Source organism: Quercus suber, unplaced genomic scaffold (genome assembly GCF_002906115.3).
Source record: "Quercus suber isolate HL8 unplaced genomic scaffold, Cork oak 2.0 scaffold_65, whole genome shotgun sequence".
NCBI lineage: Eukaryota > Viridiplantae > Streptophyta > Magnoliopsida > Fagales > Fagaceae > Quercus > Quercus suber.
This window is the reverse complement of record NW_027069530.1, coordinates 122,227-137,560: the sequence shown is the minus strand read 5'-3', so window position 1 is coordinate 137,560 and position 15,334 is coordinate 122,227. Positions and strand designations below refer to the sequence as shown.

At 33.1% G+C, this 15,334-nt stretch overlaps 1 protein-coding gene across 1 annotated transcript; it reads left to right on the top strand.

The window, feature by feature from the left end:
• The first annotated feature begins 4,654 nt into the window (after positions 1–4,654).
• LOC112003917 (endoglucanase 10) lies at positions 4,655–9,831 on the top strand. The gene is made up of 6 exons (XM_024036139.2): positions 4,655–5,237; positions 5,814–6,097; positions 6,573–7,010; positions 7,953–8,100; positions 8,935–9,101; positions 9,230–9,831. The coding sequence occupies exons 1-6, from the start codon at positions 5,027–5,029 to the stop codon at positions 9,560–9,562; spliced, it is 1,581 nt and encodes a 526-aa protein (XP_023891907.2). The 5' UTR covers positions 4,655–5,026; the 3' UTR covers positions 9,563–9,831.
• The last annotated feature ends 5,503 nt before the right edge of the window (positions 9,832–15,334 follow it).

Here is a 15,334-nt window from a genome sequence, read left to right as displayed (position 1 = left end):
TCAGCTCCAGAGCTGTCCTACGTTGCATTTCTTGAAATTCTTCTAAGGAAATGCCAGGAACCCTGAAGAATAATGCTTGTTCGAGAAACTACTACTATAACTAGTACTACCCTCACCACTCTCAAAACTCCCAGACGAGACATCCTGATACTCGTCTATTTCTCTCTCTATACTACTAGTCGAAGACATAACTAAAATAAAGATCAAGACGAAAACCTAAAAGGAAAAGGAAATACTTGAACTAAGACGAAGGCTAGAAGAGATAGCAGAAGGGAGTCTATGAGAAAGGTAAAGGGCAAGAAAGAGAATGTGCCTATTTATAGGGCCTAGGAGTAGGGTCAGGGAAGCGACACCATCCACTAAGAAGATGACACGTGGCAATCGCATGGAAAAATGTAATCGACTTAATTGCTCAACGAATTAAATCGCAACACGTGGCTACATAAAGGGAATTAAATCCCAAAATGTCCTTGGATGACACCCTGGACAAGGGGGCAACTGATGGGATAGCAAAAATTACATCTATGGTTCGTCTAGGAGAGTCGTCCATGATCACCAGTTAGCTAAACGGCCAGAACATCTCTAATTCATCCAGACATCTCGTCCCTGAGTATGGATCAATGGAATAAACCTCAGAGAATCAAATTGAAAAAGTCGTCCATGTGCAAAGCGCATGGATGACCCAACAGTTGGACAAAGAGTCGTCCATGGGCATTGCACATGGACGACCACACAACACTTAGCAAATTCTGGAGCGGTTAATCAGCCCGTATTCATCGCCACCAATTCCTCCCAAGTATGTAACTTCTAGCAGCGGTTATAATTTCTATAGCCGTTGAAGAAGTTATGTCCGAATTCCACAAATCTGGGGGGAGTTATTGAGCCAATAACCGCCCCAAAGTTCTCTATATAAGGGCTGGTCTGAACCACGCAAAGGTATGAAATACTGAAATTTTTACTCCTAATACAGTTAGAACTCCATTGGTGAGAAGATACTAACTAAACCATGGAGAGTATTAGGCCGGTCCACCCTGGTCTCCTCTGACAGGGTGTTCGTTTTTCAGGCCTTCGCTACCGCTTTCAACCCATCGAAGCCGAGTTGTTCAGCCTATTGATTTTGTTCATCATCATTATTAATCATGCGTTTATTCATGTTTAAAAGGCTCAGTTAAGTCTAAATTCATATTATTAACCATAAAATTTTATTAACAAAACTTAGTAGTATATATATATGTGTGTGTATGTATAAAAGAAAGCGAGTTGAACCACAATAAATTGATATTGTATACAAGTTATAGTCACAGTCATACGTATATTGAAAGGGTAATTTAGTCCATACAATTAATTGGTTCTTAAGTAAATAAAACTTTAGAGACATTTGGCACATCAATCAAACTTAAGTAAAAAAATGTTCAAAAGTAGCACAACTATAAGCCAAAATAGAGTAATATGAAACTAAATTGGCAGCCATGAAGCTACTAAGAGAGAGGTATTTGCCATAAAGGGGACTAATTAATAGGTTTAAGAATTCACAAGGTTGACATTGGATATTCTTCCCATGTGCTAAATATTGTTTTTAGTAAGGTCACACCAAATAGGTTGAAAGCCATCTTCGTGCAAGATTGATAGCTGCAAGAGAAGTCAACCATCAAGCAAGGACCAAAGGATTTCAAAAAATGTTAATATTGACTCAATTTATGCACATACACACAAACCCATCACTATATCAATTAAGGGAATCAAAACTAAATGGAAATATTACATACAAAAATGAACCTTGGTGACGATGTTTATCCAAAAGATCCATTCACGCTTTTGAATCTTCAATCTCTATTGGTGATTGAAATTTTCGTAGCTTAAAAAATTTAAAATTAAAAAAAAAAAAAAAAAAAAAAAACCTCAGAGTTGTTCTCATTTTGTAGTTTTATGATAAGTCATTTTGTAATATGATGGGCATTTGTGTGAAGAAAAAATCTCTGAAGTTGCATGGCTGATAAAAGAAATTCTCTCTAATCTCTTTTTATAGAGAGATGGATTTGTGCGTGTTTTTATACATCCTTCATAGTTGTATTATCACAAAGCAAGTCCAATGGATTTAGATTGGTACTATCGATTCCCAAAGCATGAGTGTTTAATGTGTTATTAATTTTATCTCATCTCATTACCAAGTCCAATGAATTTTAATTGGAATTCAATTTTTCCAAGTGGTGCATCTCTTGCAATATTCTTTCATTTTTTTATTTTTAATTAATTTTTTGAAATTTATTTTCAATTCCTATGGCCACTTTCCATATTCATCTTCTTATTATAGTTCCCTAGGCACTTTAAAGTTTGAACCAAGAGAACAATGAACCTACATAAAAATAAATAAAAACAATGAATCAAAGTAATGGTTCTCTCAAAAACAACCCCAAATCATATTATATTTTTCTGATTATTTTCTTTGTACACGTGTATAATAAAATTGGACTCCAATTTCAAATTCTAATTGAACAATTGGAATGACACATGACACAAAATTGAAACTCTAATTTAGAATTCTATTTGAGTTTCTCTCTGCTTCACCTATTATTATATATATAGATTATATATATAGATGAGTCAAATGAAAATTATCTTTAGTTAACATAAAAAGTATGGCTTATTTTAAGATTTTTTTTTTTTCACTAATTTTTTTGGAAAACAACTCTATCTCATAGCAAGCTAAATAAGAGAAGTTATGAGATTGTTTTTCAACTCATTTAAGACTACTACCAAACATAAGAAAATGAGGTAGTTTTATGGAAAATGTATTTTGAAAAATGACTCATTTTCTATAAAACACCATTATTCATTACTGAAACAAACAGATATAACTGTTTTTTCCCTTTTAATTATTTTCAGGTAGTTGAATTTACCTCCACGTCAAATTTCATTCTACGTTTGAGAAGAAGAAAAATAACAAATGGAGAATAGAAAGGACGTTCTTTGTTTATGCTGGGAAAAATATTAGGTACACACAAAAGGTCACAACAATTTTCACTACATTTCTAAATTAATATGCCAATTCACACATGAGCCTATCACAACCACCAATTTAAATGATAGACATACTAATTTGGGAATGTCGTAAAATTGTTGTGGCCTTTTGTTGCATCCTTAGCATTACTCTTGTACTTATATAAATGGCATATGATAAGATTGAAAAATAACTTCAAATCCCTAAAAGTAGTAATTATTTTGCTACATTAGTTGGGATATTTTGATGAACTTTATCTATTTTCCGTTAACTTCTCTCCTTAATTGTGTCAGTCAAACTATTGCCAATACATAATAGAAAAAGTTTAGCTTCAAATCGATTTAGAAATATCTTTTTCCAACTTATTATATGCCAATTGAAGAGACTATTCATTTGTAGTGTTATCGCATCATTCACGTGTTTATAATACACATAATTAATTTTATAAATCGTCACATGGTGGATTAAAAGATATAGTTCCAAATTGGTTTGGAGCTAACTTTGTTTATACTTGATTAATTCGAAATGTGTAGATCAATCTTTAGGAAATGCATGTAGGACAAAAAATCATGAAAATAGCTTTATCATTTTTTTTTTCTCAGTAGGAAATCTTCTATAGTAATAGATATAAGGAATATATCAATGGATGCTTGATTGTACTCGTAGGGAAATTCTTAGGTATTTTTGGAGTATGGAGAAATTGTACTCTTTTCTCTCACATTTATGGTGAATCCTACCATGAATTTAAGTATTTAATAAGTAGTCCCTACCATAAATGTGAGAGAAGAAAGCATTATTCTCTCTACTTCAGAAGTATCTAAGAATTACTTGTACTTGTAAGGAGGAATTGAGTGAGTCTTACAAAAACAAATAAATAAACTCCTTTGAAATCAAATGTTGTCCAACTACCTAAAAAAAACTAATAATATATTAACAGTTTCTCGATTGTACTTACTAAATTGACTGTATCCCACTCCATTAAGGAGTAACAAAAATAAATAAATATCTCTTTAACTGAATGTACTTCAACACTCATTAAAACAACTTAAATATATTGGTTATATTTAGCTTAAATAGTAAGTTTTTTGTTGTTGAATAAAGAATTTTTGGTGTCTTTGTTTGATTATAATGAATAATTATCAGAAGTATACGTCAATAGTTGACACTATATATATATATATACAACCTAGATATAATAATTGCTTATGTATGAATTTATTAGTAATACTTTTTTTTATTATGTTCTTTATAACTGTGTTGTTAGTTACATTGTAATCACTATAATAATCTATTTGCTGCAGACTAACCACCAAGCAAGAAGCCAAGAAAGAATAGGAGTGGGTTGGATTCCTTTTCCCTTTCAGACTTTATTATTCTTTGGCGTAAAATAATAAAATCACTTGTTTCTATCTCCACTAGGTACTGATAGTCAGCCAGAGAGAATAAAGATCAACGGTCTGAGTCATTCACCACATTGTCGGTGGCTAGTCACGGTCCAAATCACAAGGACCCCATCAAATATCAACGACGCACAACAGTCCACCCCTCCCAGTTTACCAACTCTCAAAGCCCCCATCTGCGGCGCAAAACCCACAAAAATTCCCAAAATGCCACCAACCCTCGCCGACCTTCACAAACTACACCAAGTGGCATTTCCGTCATAGATTACCTCATAGACCAAAAAAAAAAAAAAAAATCTTAATTTACTGTTTGGCCCAGATCCAACACTCACTCCTTAATTAGGCTTTTGTTTCATTGGTTCTCAACCTCAACCTCTGCTCTGTTTCTTAACCACATTTTGCTTATTTTAATGTAATTCTGTTTCTAAAATTTCTTCTCATCAAAACTCAATCTCTCTCTCTCTCTCTCTCTCTATCTTTTTGTTCTTCCCATTGCGGCACTTGAAGTGCTACTTAAATTTTTTGAAATACAATGTGTAATTTGGTTTGATTCAGATCAAGCCAATCTTACAGTGATTACTGTTTGTGCTACATTGCGTGAAATCAAAGAAAGGAAAAAAAAAAAAAAATGGGAGAGAAATCGAGGTCTAGAGGATGGTGTGGTTGGTTCATTGTTCTGATAGTACTGGCTGTGGTTGTTGCTGCGGTTGTGCTCACAATAAAGAAGAAATCGAAGCACTCCGACGAGGCTGCTCCGGTGCCTGGTCCTCCCGGAGCTCCTATTAAGAAATACGGCGATGCTCTCAAAATTGCTATGCAATTCTTCGACGTTCAAAAATGTAGGTTTCTCTGAATATCTTTTTTTTTTTTTTTTTTTTTTTGATGCAGTGTAGTATCTTTCACTTTGATGCTGGTCATTTTGTGTTCTAATGAAGCTTCTTGACGTAACTAGTTTGATCATTTGTGTGACAATTATGAGGGATCTGAAAAGTTACATGAGCTTTGTTATGATTCAGTTACTGTTCTTTGCGTTTATGTTGTCTGGAACATGAAAACTTAACTAATGAAGTTCACAATGTTGTATTCTGTCCAATTTCTTCATGTTTTTTTTAAAGACTCTTTTAACATTTGCAATTTTGTTTGGCCTGACAATGTGAATTGTTACTACTAGGATATAGATCTATGGTGCCAATTATTATACTGTTTGATTCGTTTTGTGTTGATTGAGAGGAACGCGAATGGAGAGAGTCTAATTCACGTTTAAGATTTTATTTCCTAGATCTGATAGTGTAGAGAGTGTCACACTAGATATACCTTTAGATTTGCGATATTTAATCTCAACCATGAAATGGATCAATTTCGAATGGAGAGGATCCTAATACTGATTAAGGTGATTATGCTATTTGTTATTATAGCCGGTAAGTTGGTAGATAACAAGATAACTTGGAGAGGGGATTCGGCTCTAAAAGATGGAAGCGAAGAAAATTTAGATCTGTCAAAAGGAATGTACGATGCTGGGGATCACATAAAGTTTGGTTTTCCGTTGGCCTACACTGCCACCATGTTGTCTTGGGCCATCCTTGAGTATGGAGATCAGATGGATACAGTGAAGCAGTTGGAACCAGCTAAAGACTCACTCAAGTGGATCACTGACTACCTAATCAATGCTCATCCTTCGCCAAATGTTCTCTACGTTCAGGTTACTCTAGCCTTCAACTTGAGTTCATCTATTGTTCAGCATTGTGTGAGTTTATGTGCGTGTGCAGGTGTGTCTATCCGTTTCTTTGCATCAATTTTATTACCAATGTTTGAAGACTTCCTGATTATTTTGAAAAACAAGCTTGCACATAATTCAACTATAATTTCACAAATTTAATTAGGAATTGTAATAGCTGTAATATTTTTTGTAGTTTATTTTCCTAAAGCTTGGCATTTTTGGTAGTCTTGTCGGTGCTTGGCTTTAGATCAAACCATTTTGTTCAAAAATTCATGTTTAATTTGTTCAGTGTCTTCGGAAACATAACCGTGAAAGCGTGTATAGTTTGGATTTGAATTAGGGAAGCATGTTCAGATTCCCATTGGAACCTAAAGCGGCGGCTGAATGTTGCTCCATTTGTCTTGGCAAATCAAGTTTCTTAAATGTGTTTCTCTTTTCACAATTTTCTTTTGGACAGGTGGGTGATCCTGTATCAGATCATAAATGTTGGGAGAGGCCTGAAGTAATGACTGAGAAGAGGCCACTCACCCAGGTCAACACATCTTCTCCGGGAACTGATGTTGCAGCTGAAACTGCAGCAGCTATGGCTTCAGCATCTCTGGTGTTTAAGAAAATTGACTCCAAATATTCAAGCACACTCCTTACACATGCTAAACAATTGTTTACTTTTGCTGAGAAATATAGAGGTTCTTATAGTGAGAGCATCCCAGATGTCCAAACCTACTACAATTCAACAGGATATGGAGATGAGCTCTTATGGGCAGCTAGTTGGCTCTATCATGCTACAAAGGATCAAATATACCTTCAATATGTGACTGAACAAAATGGAAAATCCTATGCTAAATGGGGAAGTCCAACGTGGTTTAGTTGGGATAACAAGCTTGCAGGAACACAGGTATATATATATATTTTTTCTTGGAGTTTGAGTTTTGTAGCAAATCTATTCTGGTTTCATATTTACTTATGTAGTGTGCATATTATGCTTCAAATGTCATAACTTGATGCCAATAGTGTAATCTTTTTGTTTTTGTTCTATTTGCGTTGTGAATTTGTATGAAGCATGAACAGAATTCAGAAGAATATTGTTCACATTATTTCCACTCAATATCCCTTATCTAGTAGAAAGCTAATATTACGTATGAGCATTTTCTTGTAAATATAATAGCACTAGAGGTGAGCTCTGTAGATGGATTATGAACTTTTGAATCATACTTGTCTATGGAAGGTTTGTTTGTAAGCAAAGACATTCTTTTCCTATCACCGAATACATGTATAAGAAAAGGGTGAAATCTTCCATGCTCTATGATTAAGAGAAACTCCTGACCAATGAGCCTTATATATAAACTTTATAGGAATTGAAGCTTGAACGTATAAATTGTGTCAGTGATGACAGATTTAAAGCTTTTAATAATATGCCAAAGCAGCTTCAGCACATCATTGTTAAGCACATGAAAAAATTCACCAAATTGACATTAGAGACTTTGCAGGCCATATATTTGGAACCACTTTTCTGTTGTCTGTATAAATTTTTTCTTATGACTGAAGACCATGACTTGTGGACAGTGCGATATGTTGTTTTTGAAACTGTACTTTCAGGAGTGGTTTTGCAACCTACATAAAAACCTTTAATTTTTGCAAAAATATATTAATTGGCTTGGCTTTCCCTCTTCTTAACTAGTTCAGGGAAGGAGTTGAGAAATCCAGTGACTTTATCTTCCTTGATAACCCTCATAACTATATCAACAGAGTTAACTTAGATTTAGGAGATATTAAGCAAAACCATTAAAAGCATATTCTGCTTCTCAACTTTGTTAACAAGTCTACTATTTTGATGCAGGTTTTACTGTCCAGAATACTATTCTTTGACACCAAAGGCCTCTCAGACTCTAGCCAATCTGGTATTCAAATGTACAGAAAGACAGCTGAGGCTGTCATGTGCGGTCTCCTACCAGATTCTCCAACTGCCACAACCAGCAGAACCGATGGTAATCCTCACCACATATTCTATAAGACTTGGATAATCATTTCAATTTTTTCCTCGAATCTTCCCCTTCCCCCTCTTGTTTCTTTTTGTTGACTTCTAAAATTAATGATTTTGTGCTAGTTACATTGATTATATAACTTATCTTCTTGTTAGTTGGTTGATTCAACATTTATATCCATACGGTAAAAATTGGGAGCCAGTAATTGCATGTATTCAACCAAGAATCCTATTTAACAGCTGTACTCGCCAATGATTAGAATGCCTATCATGCAAAACTCAAATTTGTTATAAATTCATATGTATTAATAAACCGTTGTGCTGACTGTGTATGACATGCATGTATGGACTTAAAAAGGCTACGGTTTTACTTTCATCTTGTCCCTAATGAGGGAAACTCCTGATTTTGTTAATTGTCAAATGGTAGAATCCATACAAGGGAAAGATTAATAGAAGACTAGATGAGTAATTGACTGGTCAAATAAATAAATGGATGAGTAATTGGTGGCTTTGGTTCTAGAGAATGGTAAAACTACTAATTGGCGCCAATGGTTGCTAAATGAGTGGAGTTATTAATGAGTTTTCTGTTCCTTGTAAACATAAGTATGGATCATTAAAGTCATAAGTAATGATATTTAAGGGATGCGCTATCTTGTAGCTTGGAAAATTAGAAATACAGGAGAGCTTTAAACAGCCAAGATACCAAACGGCTATACCAAATACATTTTCAGAGTGGAACAGTAAATTTTTCTAGTAGTGTTTTTATCACCTCATGCATTGAACCTCCCAGCTGCATTCTTTGGAGCCTATGCTTACCATCATGTTTTCTGTGACACAGATGGTCTTATATGGGTCAGTGAGTGGAACTCTCTGCAGCATCCTGTGGCTTCTGCATTCTTAGCTGCCCTTTACAGTGATTACATGCTTACAAGCCGGACTGCACATCTCTCATGCGGTTCAAATTCCTTCTCCCCAGCAGATATTCGGAAATTTGCCCAATCTCAGGTATGTTGTGCATTTTCCATGAGAATTAAAGGTCACCTAGAGAAAATACCAACACACAACTTATTGATTAATGATAATGACACTTCAGGAGGTGCTTACACGCTAGTTTGTTGTCCATTTTTTATCAGGCTGATTATGTCTTGGGTAGCAATCCTTTGGAAATGAGTTTCCTTGTGGGGTATGGTGATAAATACCCACAATATGTGCACCATAGGGGAGCTTCAATCCCGGCTAATGCAAAGACTGGCTGCACTGATGGCTTCAAGTGGCTTAATTCGACCGATCCCAATCCAAATGTAGCAATGGGAGGACTTGTTGGGGGGCCCTTCCAAAATGAAACTTACATCGACTCCCGGAACAACTCCATGCAAGCGGAGCCAACCACATATAACGGTGCTCTCATAGTTGGCCTCCTTTCGAGTTTGGTCACCACGTCTTCAGCAGTTCAATCCTTCTATTAAAGCTGCTTTGGTACATAATTACAAGATGTTTGTATTATATCTAGCCGTTTGCATTACCCGGTTCTCTGCAAATATGTGATTTTTGGCTCGGTTGTTCTGAGCTTACCTGCTCAATTTGTTGTAGTAAATGTCAGGTGTAGTTCTTTTCTTGCAGAGTTGCAGTGATTACTTAACAATTCGTTATTGCCTCTATTGTTTTTTCTTTTTCTTTTTTTATTCTATCTTTAAGAAACGTAATGGAAAGAACAAGAGTATTAGCATGTACTCCATATTACTGCCCCCTTATTTATGCTTTAATTATTACTCGAGTCTTGATTTTGGTACGTTTGATGAGGAGTTGAAGCAAAAGTACAAAGGATAGAATTTGAACCATGATAAGTCAAAGTTCCTTTCCGAGGTCCACGTATATAAATTATTATATAAGGAACATATGCGGGTCCACCATTCACATTTGGCTATTCAAAAGCAAAAATAAAGAGAGCTGTACACAAAATTATCCTTAATATCCCGCATCCAGCTCTTTTATCATTGTCAATATTTTGCAAAATGCTGCAATGTTATTCAATGCTGATTAAGACTGCAACTTTTTGTAAAACTTTTCTATTCCTTTTTTCTCTCTCATTTGGATTAGAAACTAAAATAAATCTCTCCCTCAATCTCTCTGTCTCTCTCTCTCTCTACAAAAGAGTTACCTAGAAAATTTAATAAGATGTATTATAAAACGAAGAGTAAGATGTAGGGTATATTGTAAAAATGAGTAGCTGAAATAGTAAAAAAGTGAATGTTTATTATAAAAAATTTTCAAACTTTACAAAACCATATATGAGTGTTTATTTCCTCCTTTGGTGTGACTTGTTAGAGTGATATTTTTTTTTTTTAATGATAGAAAAATACAAACAATATGCTACAAGCCTACAACACATCCTTGGAAAATAATCCTTAAACTATTATGAGGAGGAAAGGTGAGCATAGATATTAGATAACAATTACAAGGACTGATTTGATAAAGTTTAACTTTAAGGTTTAATACAACTTTAAGAGATGGCAATTTTTTAGTATTTAAATATCAACTATACAATACTTATTTAGCTTTATATTATAAATTGTTTGTGTGATGCACAAATTATTTAAAAAATGTGCAAGGTAAATAAAATGTTTTATTAATATCATCAAAATTATCTTAATAATTAGTGAGTCACATGAAACTTTGATATAGTTTCACTTTCACCTATAATAAATTGTTTATCTTAATAATTAATGACTTCTATCATGAAAGCACATTAATTTTAAAATTGTAGCATATTTGTTGAGTTAATTGGTGTAAGATATAAATTTTATTATATTAAAGTAAATATTTTATATAAATGATCAAAATAATTAAAATAAATTATCTTTTTTATTTTACATTTACAATAACTTTTTATAATAGAATTTTAGCTGGAGTATCTATTTAAATTTATTGAAATTTAGGTAATAGTGCTTTACTTAAGCTAAACTATCTTAGCAATTGATCGACTAGCCACTTGATACAACAATAGAGTTTCATGGAAAATTATTGAATACTCCAATAGTATAACAAATGCGTACTCTTCTCTCTCACATGAATTATAAGTCCCATCATGAATTTAATTAGTACGACTCACAATTATGTAAGAAGGGAGAGTATACATTTATGGTACTCTAGGAGTATCCAATAATTACGTGAGTTTCATTCAAAGTAAATTATATCGATAATTAATGAGTCACATAACAAAGTTTCATTATATGAGAGTATTGGGTGATTTTATAGTTACGTGAAGTTGTAATAGCGCCTTTAGTAAATTAGTAAATTACATTGTTTTATTTTACGCTTAGAATTTTATTTAAATCTTGTCATATTATTATGGAATTTTTTGGGTTCACGCAACCCTTTCCTCCAGTCAAGTTGCAAAAGGCCTTCCAGCTCAACCTGGGAAGTGCAATGATCAAGCTAGAAACCTCACACTCAACTACATGTTTGAAACACCTTTTCTCCTTGACAAATCTTCTCATTTATGATTAACAACTTCTGGAAGGCCAAGGGTAGGAAAGTAAGGCAAGTTTGAAAGCAAGGAAAGTTTGAAGGTAAGGCTAGTTTGGCAACTGATGGCTATCCATCAAGGTGATACCGAAGGTCTACCTTCTTTCGTGCTTGGAGATTAAGGTTTCAAATTCTATTCATTTCATTGTGTTAAGTGGAAGTGCAATGATGCCTGTTTTCTATTTTAGTTGGGAAAGAAAGGCAAAAGTCCATCTGAACTGTCCCATGAAGTATAAGGACTAAATGTACAGTAATCTCAAACTCAGCAAGCCCACTGCCCACATACAGGATCTAGGCCATCCATTGAAATAGGATGGCCTAGATAATAATTCTTTTTATTTGTAATTTTTTTAATTATAAATGTCTACTATAAAACATCAATATATGTATATGGAAAACTCAGAGAGAGAGAGAGAGAGAGTGACTAATGTTAGCAATCTATTGTGTGGAAGATTGATTTACCAAATAAATAAATAAAATCCTCAAACCGTAAGGAAAATCAATCATTAATGATAATTCGACGCCCTCTTTTTTTTTTTTCCCGGTAAAATGGCTCAAAGCTTATAAATTAGGTTAATTTACATAAACCCATACATTTTGGGATCTTTTTGGAAGTGGGGAAGAGAGCCCACAATCCACCTATGATGTTTTCTCTTGCAATGAAATCAATTATTGTCTATTGACTCACAATATTGGAACCTTAGACAATAGGAACTCATGAGCCTGTCTTAAAGTTTTGGTGAGATATTCATCACTTTCTAACTTCTTGCTAAGACATAATAATCAAGGCTGGCTGGTGTAGTGACATGTATCAGAATGTACGATTAGCACCCTAGACCACCTGTGTTACACTCTACATTCCACCTTCAATTCTGCTGTTGTCATGGATGCCCATTATCAAGTTCATGCTTCCCTTCCGTTCAAGATAGAAATAACATGACAAAAAAGACGCTATGCAATGCAGCACTCATGAGTGAGTCACTGATTAATACCTAACTCAAAAGGAAATTGAAAAAAGGTGCCTGGTTTTGTGTTTTGGATCCATTCCAGAAGGGAGTCAAGGTACCTTAGAAAAAGGCATTAGCCCACGTGAGAACCAACCAGTACAATGTCTCAGGCCCTATCTTAGCTATTGCTAGCAAGTTGCACTACTCGCTCTCCACCATTGGTTTTCCTCCAACCTTTTATACACGAGTCACTTCCTTGATGGTCCTCTAGGTACGATCAAGGACAGTTGTCCTTCTGGCCATCCATGATACTGACTAAGCACCAACATTGTCTTATGACTTTCTACTCCCTTCCCCTTATCTTCAGCTATATTATAAGACTTTTGATAGTTTATTTTAAACAACAGTTAAATGTTTAGACAATATTATATATATTTTTATATATTTTTTTACTTATATTTATTTTTAAAAAATATAAACAATATTAATAGAACAATATTACCAAACGGGCCTAACTTTTATCTTCACCCATATTTGCTTGCTTTCTCATTCTCATTCTCATTCTTCTTCCTTAAAAAATTACTTGGATAAAGCTAATTTCAGTCAACTATTATATGCTTCTTTTATTTGATGTATTTTTTTGATACCAGTTGATTGATTCAAATGAACTAATAACAAAACACTATATTTTTTGCAGATCCATCTGTGTGAACATTTCCTTCCCCCTTAATTCTTGGTTAATGCAATTTCCTTTTTACCAAAAAAAAAAAAAAAAATTTGCAGAATTACTTTCATAACTATTGATGTAATTGATGCACAATAATAAAGGTGGCATAATAAGTGATAAATTCAAGCATCAATGACATTGAAGTGTCCATTTTGTTTCGTTTTTTTGGAAGAAAAAACAAGACAGCGATTTGAAAGCACATATTTCGGTAAGATTTCAAAATAGTACATAATGGCCCCACTATTATGGTTTTGTGTTTTTGGGTTGCGTCCTTTGAACTGCGATTGCAAAGCGCACTTATAAAAACAAGTTTTCAAAGCCCAAAAACATAAAGCTAAACCAAGCTAACTCTAATCGGGTGGTGGGCATGGCCTCCCAAAATTTTGAATTTTTTTTTTATATATATAATATTTTAATATTTTTAAAATTTAGTCTAAAAAATAAGCGTTGGCCCCTTTAAATATTTGAATTAATCTAATAATACTCTTTAAAAAAAAATTGATCTAATAATTATAAAGATATAACTTTATTTTTCGCAATTCTATTTTTTATTGTAAAATGTGCTCTTATATATATTAAATATTTGATAAAATTGGCACACCAAACATGTTTGAATATCTTTTTCAACCCGTTATGTAGCTATTAACAAGTTACTGACTAATTAAAAAAAAAAATCACTAAAACTACGTACACATGAAATGTCTCTTTAGTTGCCACATAATGGGTTAGAGTAAGATAGCTTCAAATATGTTAGGAGCTTAACTTATTCTTCCAAGTTTTGGATAAGTTTTTGAAAATTTCATTAGTTCAATTGAAAGATTTTTTTTTTCTTACTTTAGTATAATTGAAATTTTTTAAGAATTTCACTCTGAATATGGTAAAAATGAATTTCATTTTATGAAAGAGCGCCATCAAACATAATTTTGATTGAAAATAATAAGTTTTTTTTGGGTGTGTATATATATAACTTATCAAATAAAAAAGTGTGTGTATATATAATAAAAAAGCGTGTGTATATATGTGTGTGTGTGTGTATGTGAGGTTGTCTTGATAAATATATTTATGCTGCAACTTGGCCTCCCAAGCAAAAATTTCTGACTCTGTCTCTGTTCTCTTGGTATTTCTAATGAAGATATTCATGATTCAAATCTATCATCTCTCACTGAAAATGTATTAAAAAATAGCAAATTTAAATAAAAGTGGTATTGCTTTAATCACAATGTATCATGTTGGCAATTAAAAAAAAAAAAAGTGTTGTGTGTCTATTATTATGCAACACTGGCTGTATGTGATGAATTTTAAGATTGATTAACTTGATCATCTGAAGCAAATATAATTGTTTCATAGTAAAAGTTCATTAAAAGATCTTCATATTCAAAACAGGTGTAGTTTATCTTGTTATCAATTTCATTTTTTCTTGAATAGAAAATTATGGATCATTTTATAGATGTCTCTAATAATCCAATATTTCTTTTATGTTTTTATACTTAGTGTAATGATAGAAATTTTTTTGTTAAAAGACCGTTATATCTTCTATTCTATAAAATTATCGAAGGTCTTCCATTATCACCTACGCTATTCAAAAAAGCAATTAGCCAAAGTTTCATATTTTATATTTGGAAAATGCTAAAATTTCAAATTATTTTACAATTTTATTAATAAACTGTTGATATGGTGAATGGTTGTTGGTAAATAAAAATGTGATATTAATGGTGAGCTCAAATAAGAACTAATAAAAATTTGTCATATCAATAATTTATAAAAATATTATAAAATAATTTGTACAAGTAATATTACTCTTTTTATCATTACTCTTTTCTATTTTCTATCAACAAAACTATTTAAAATTAGTCTCTTGTTTGAGTGTTATAAATATCTGAGATATTGCTAGAAGTCTCTCCACCCTATAAAAGTTATCAGGTTGGCCCATGGATTCAGCACGTATACATATTTATATACACTTTATTAAGCACCTATTTGCTATGGGCGCTCCGTACACACAAAAATTCTTCTTGTCAGGAAAATAGTATTTTAGTACT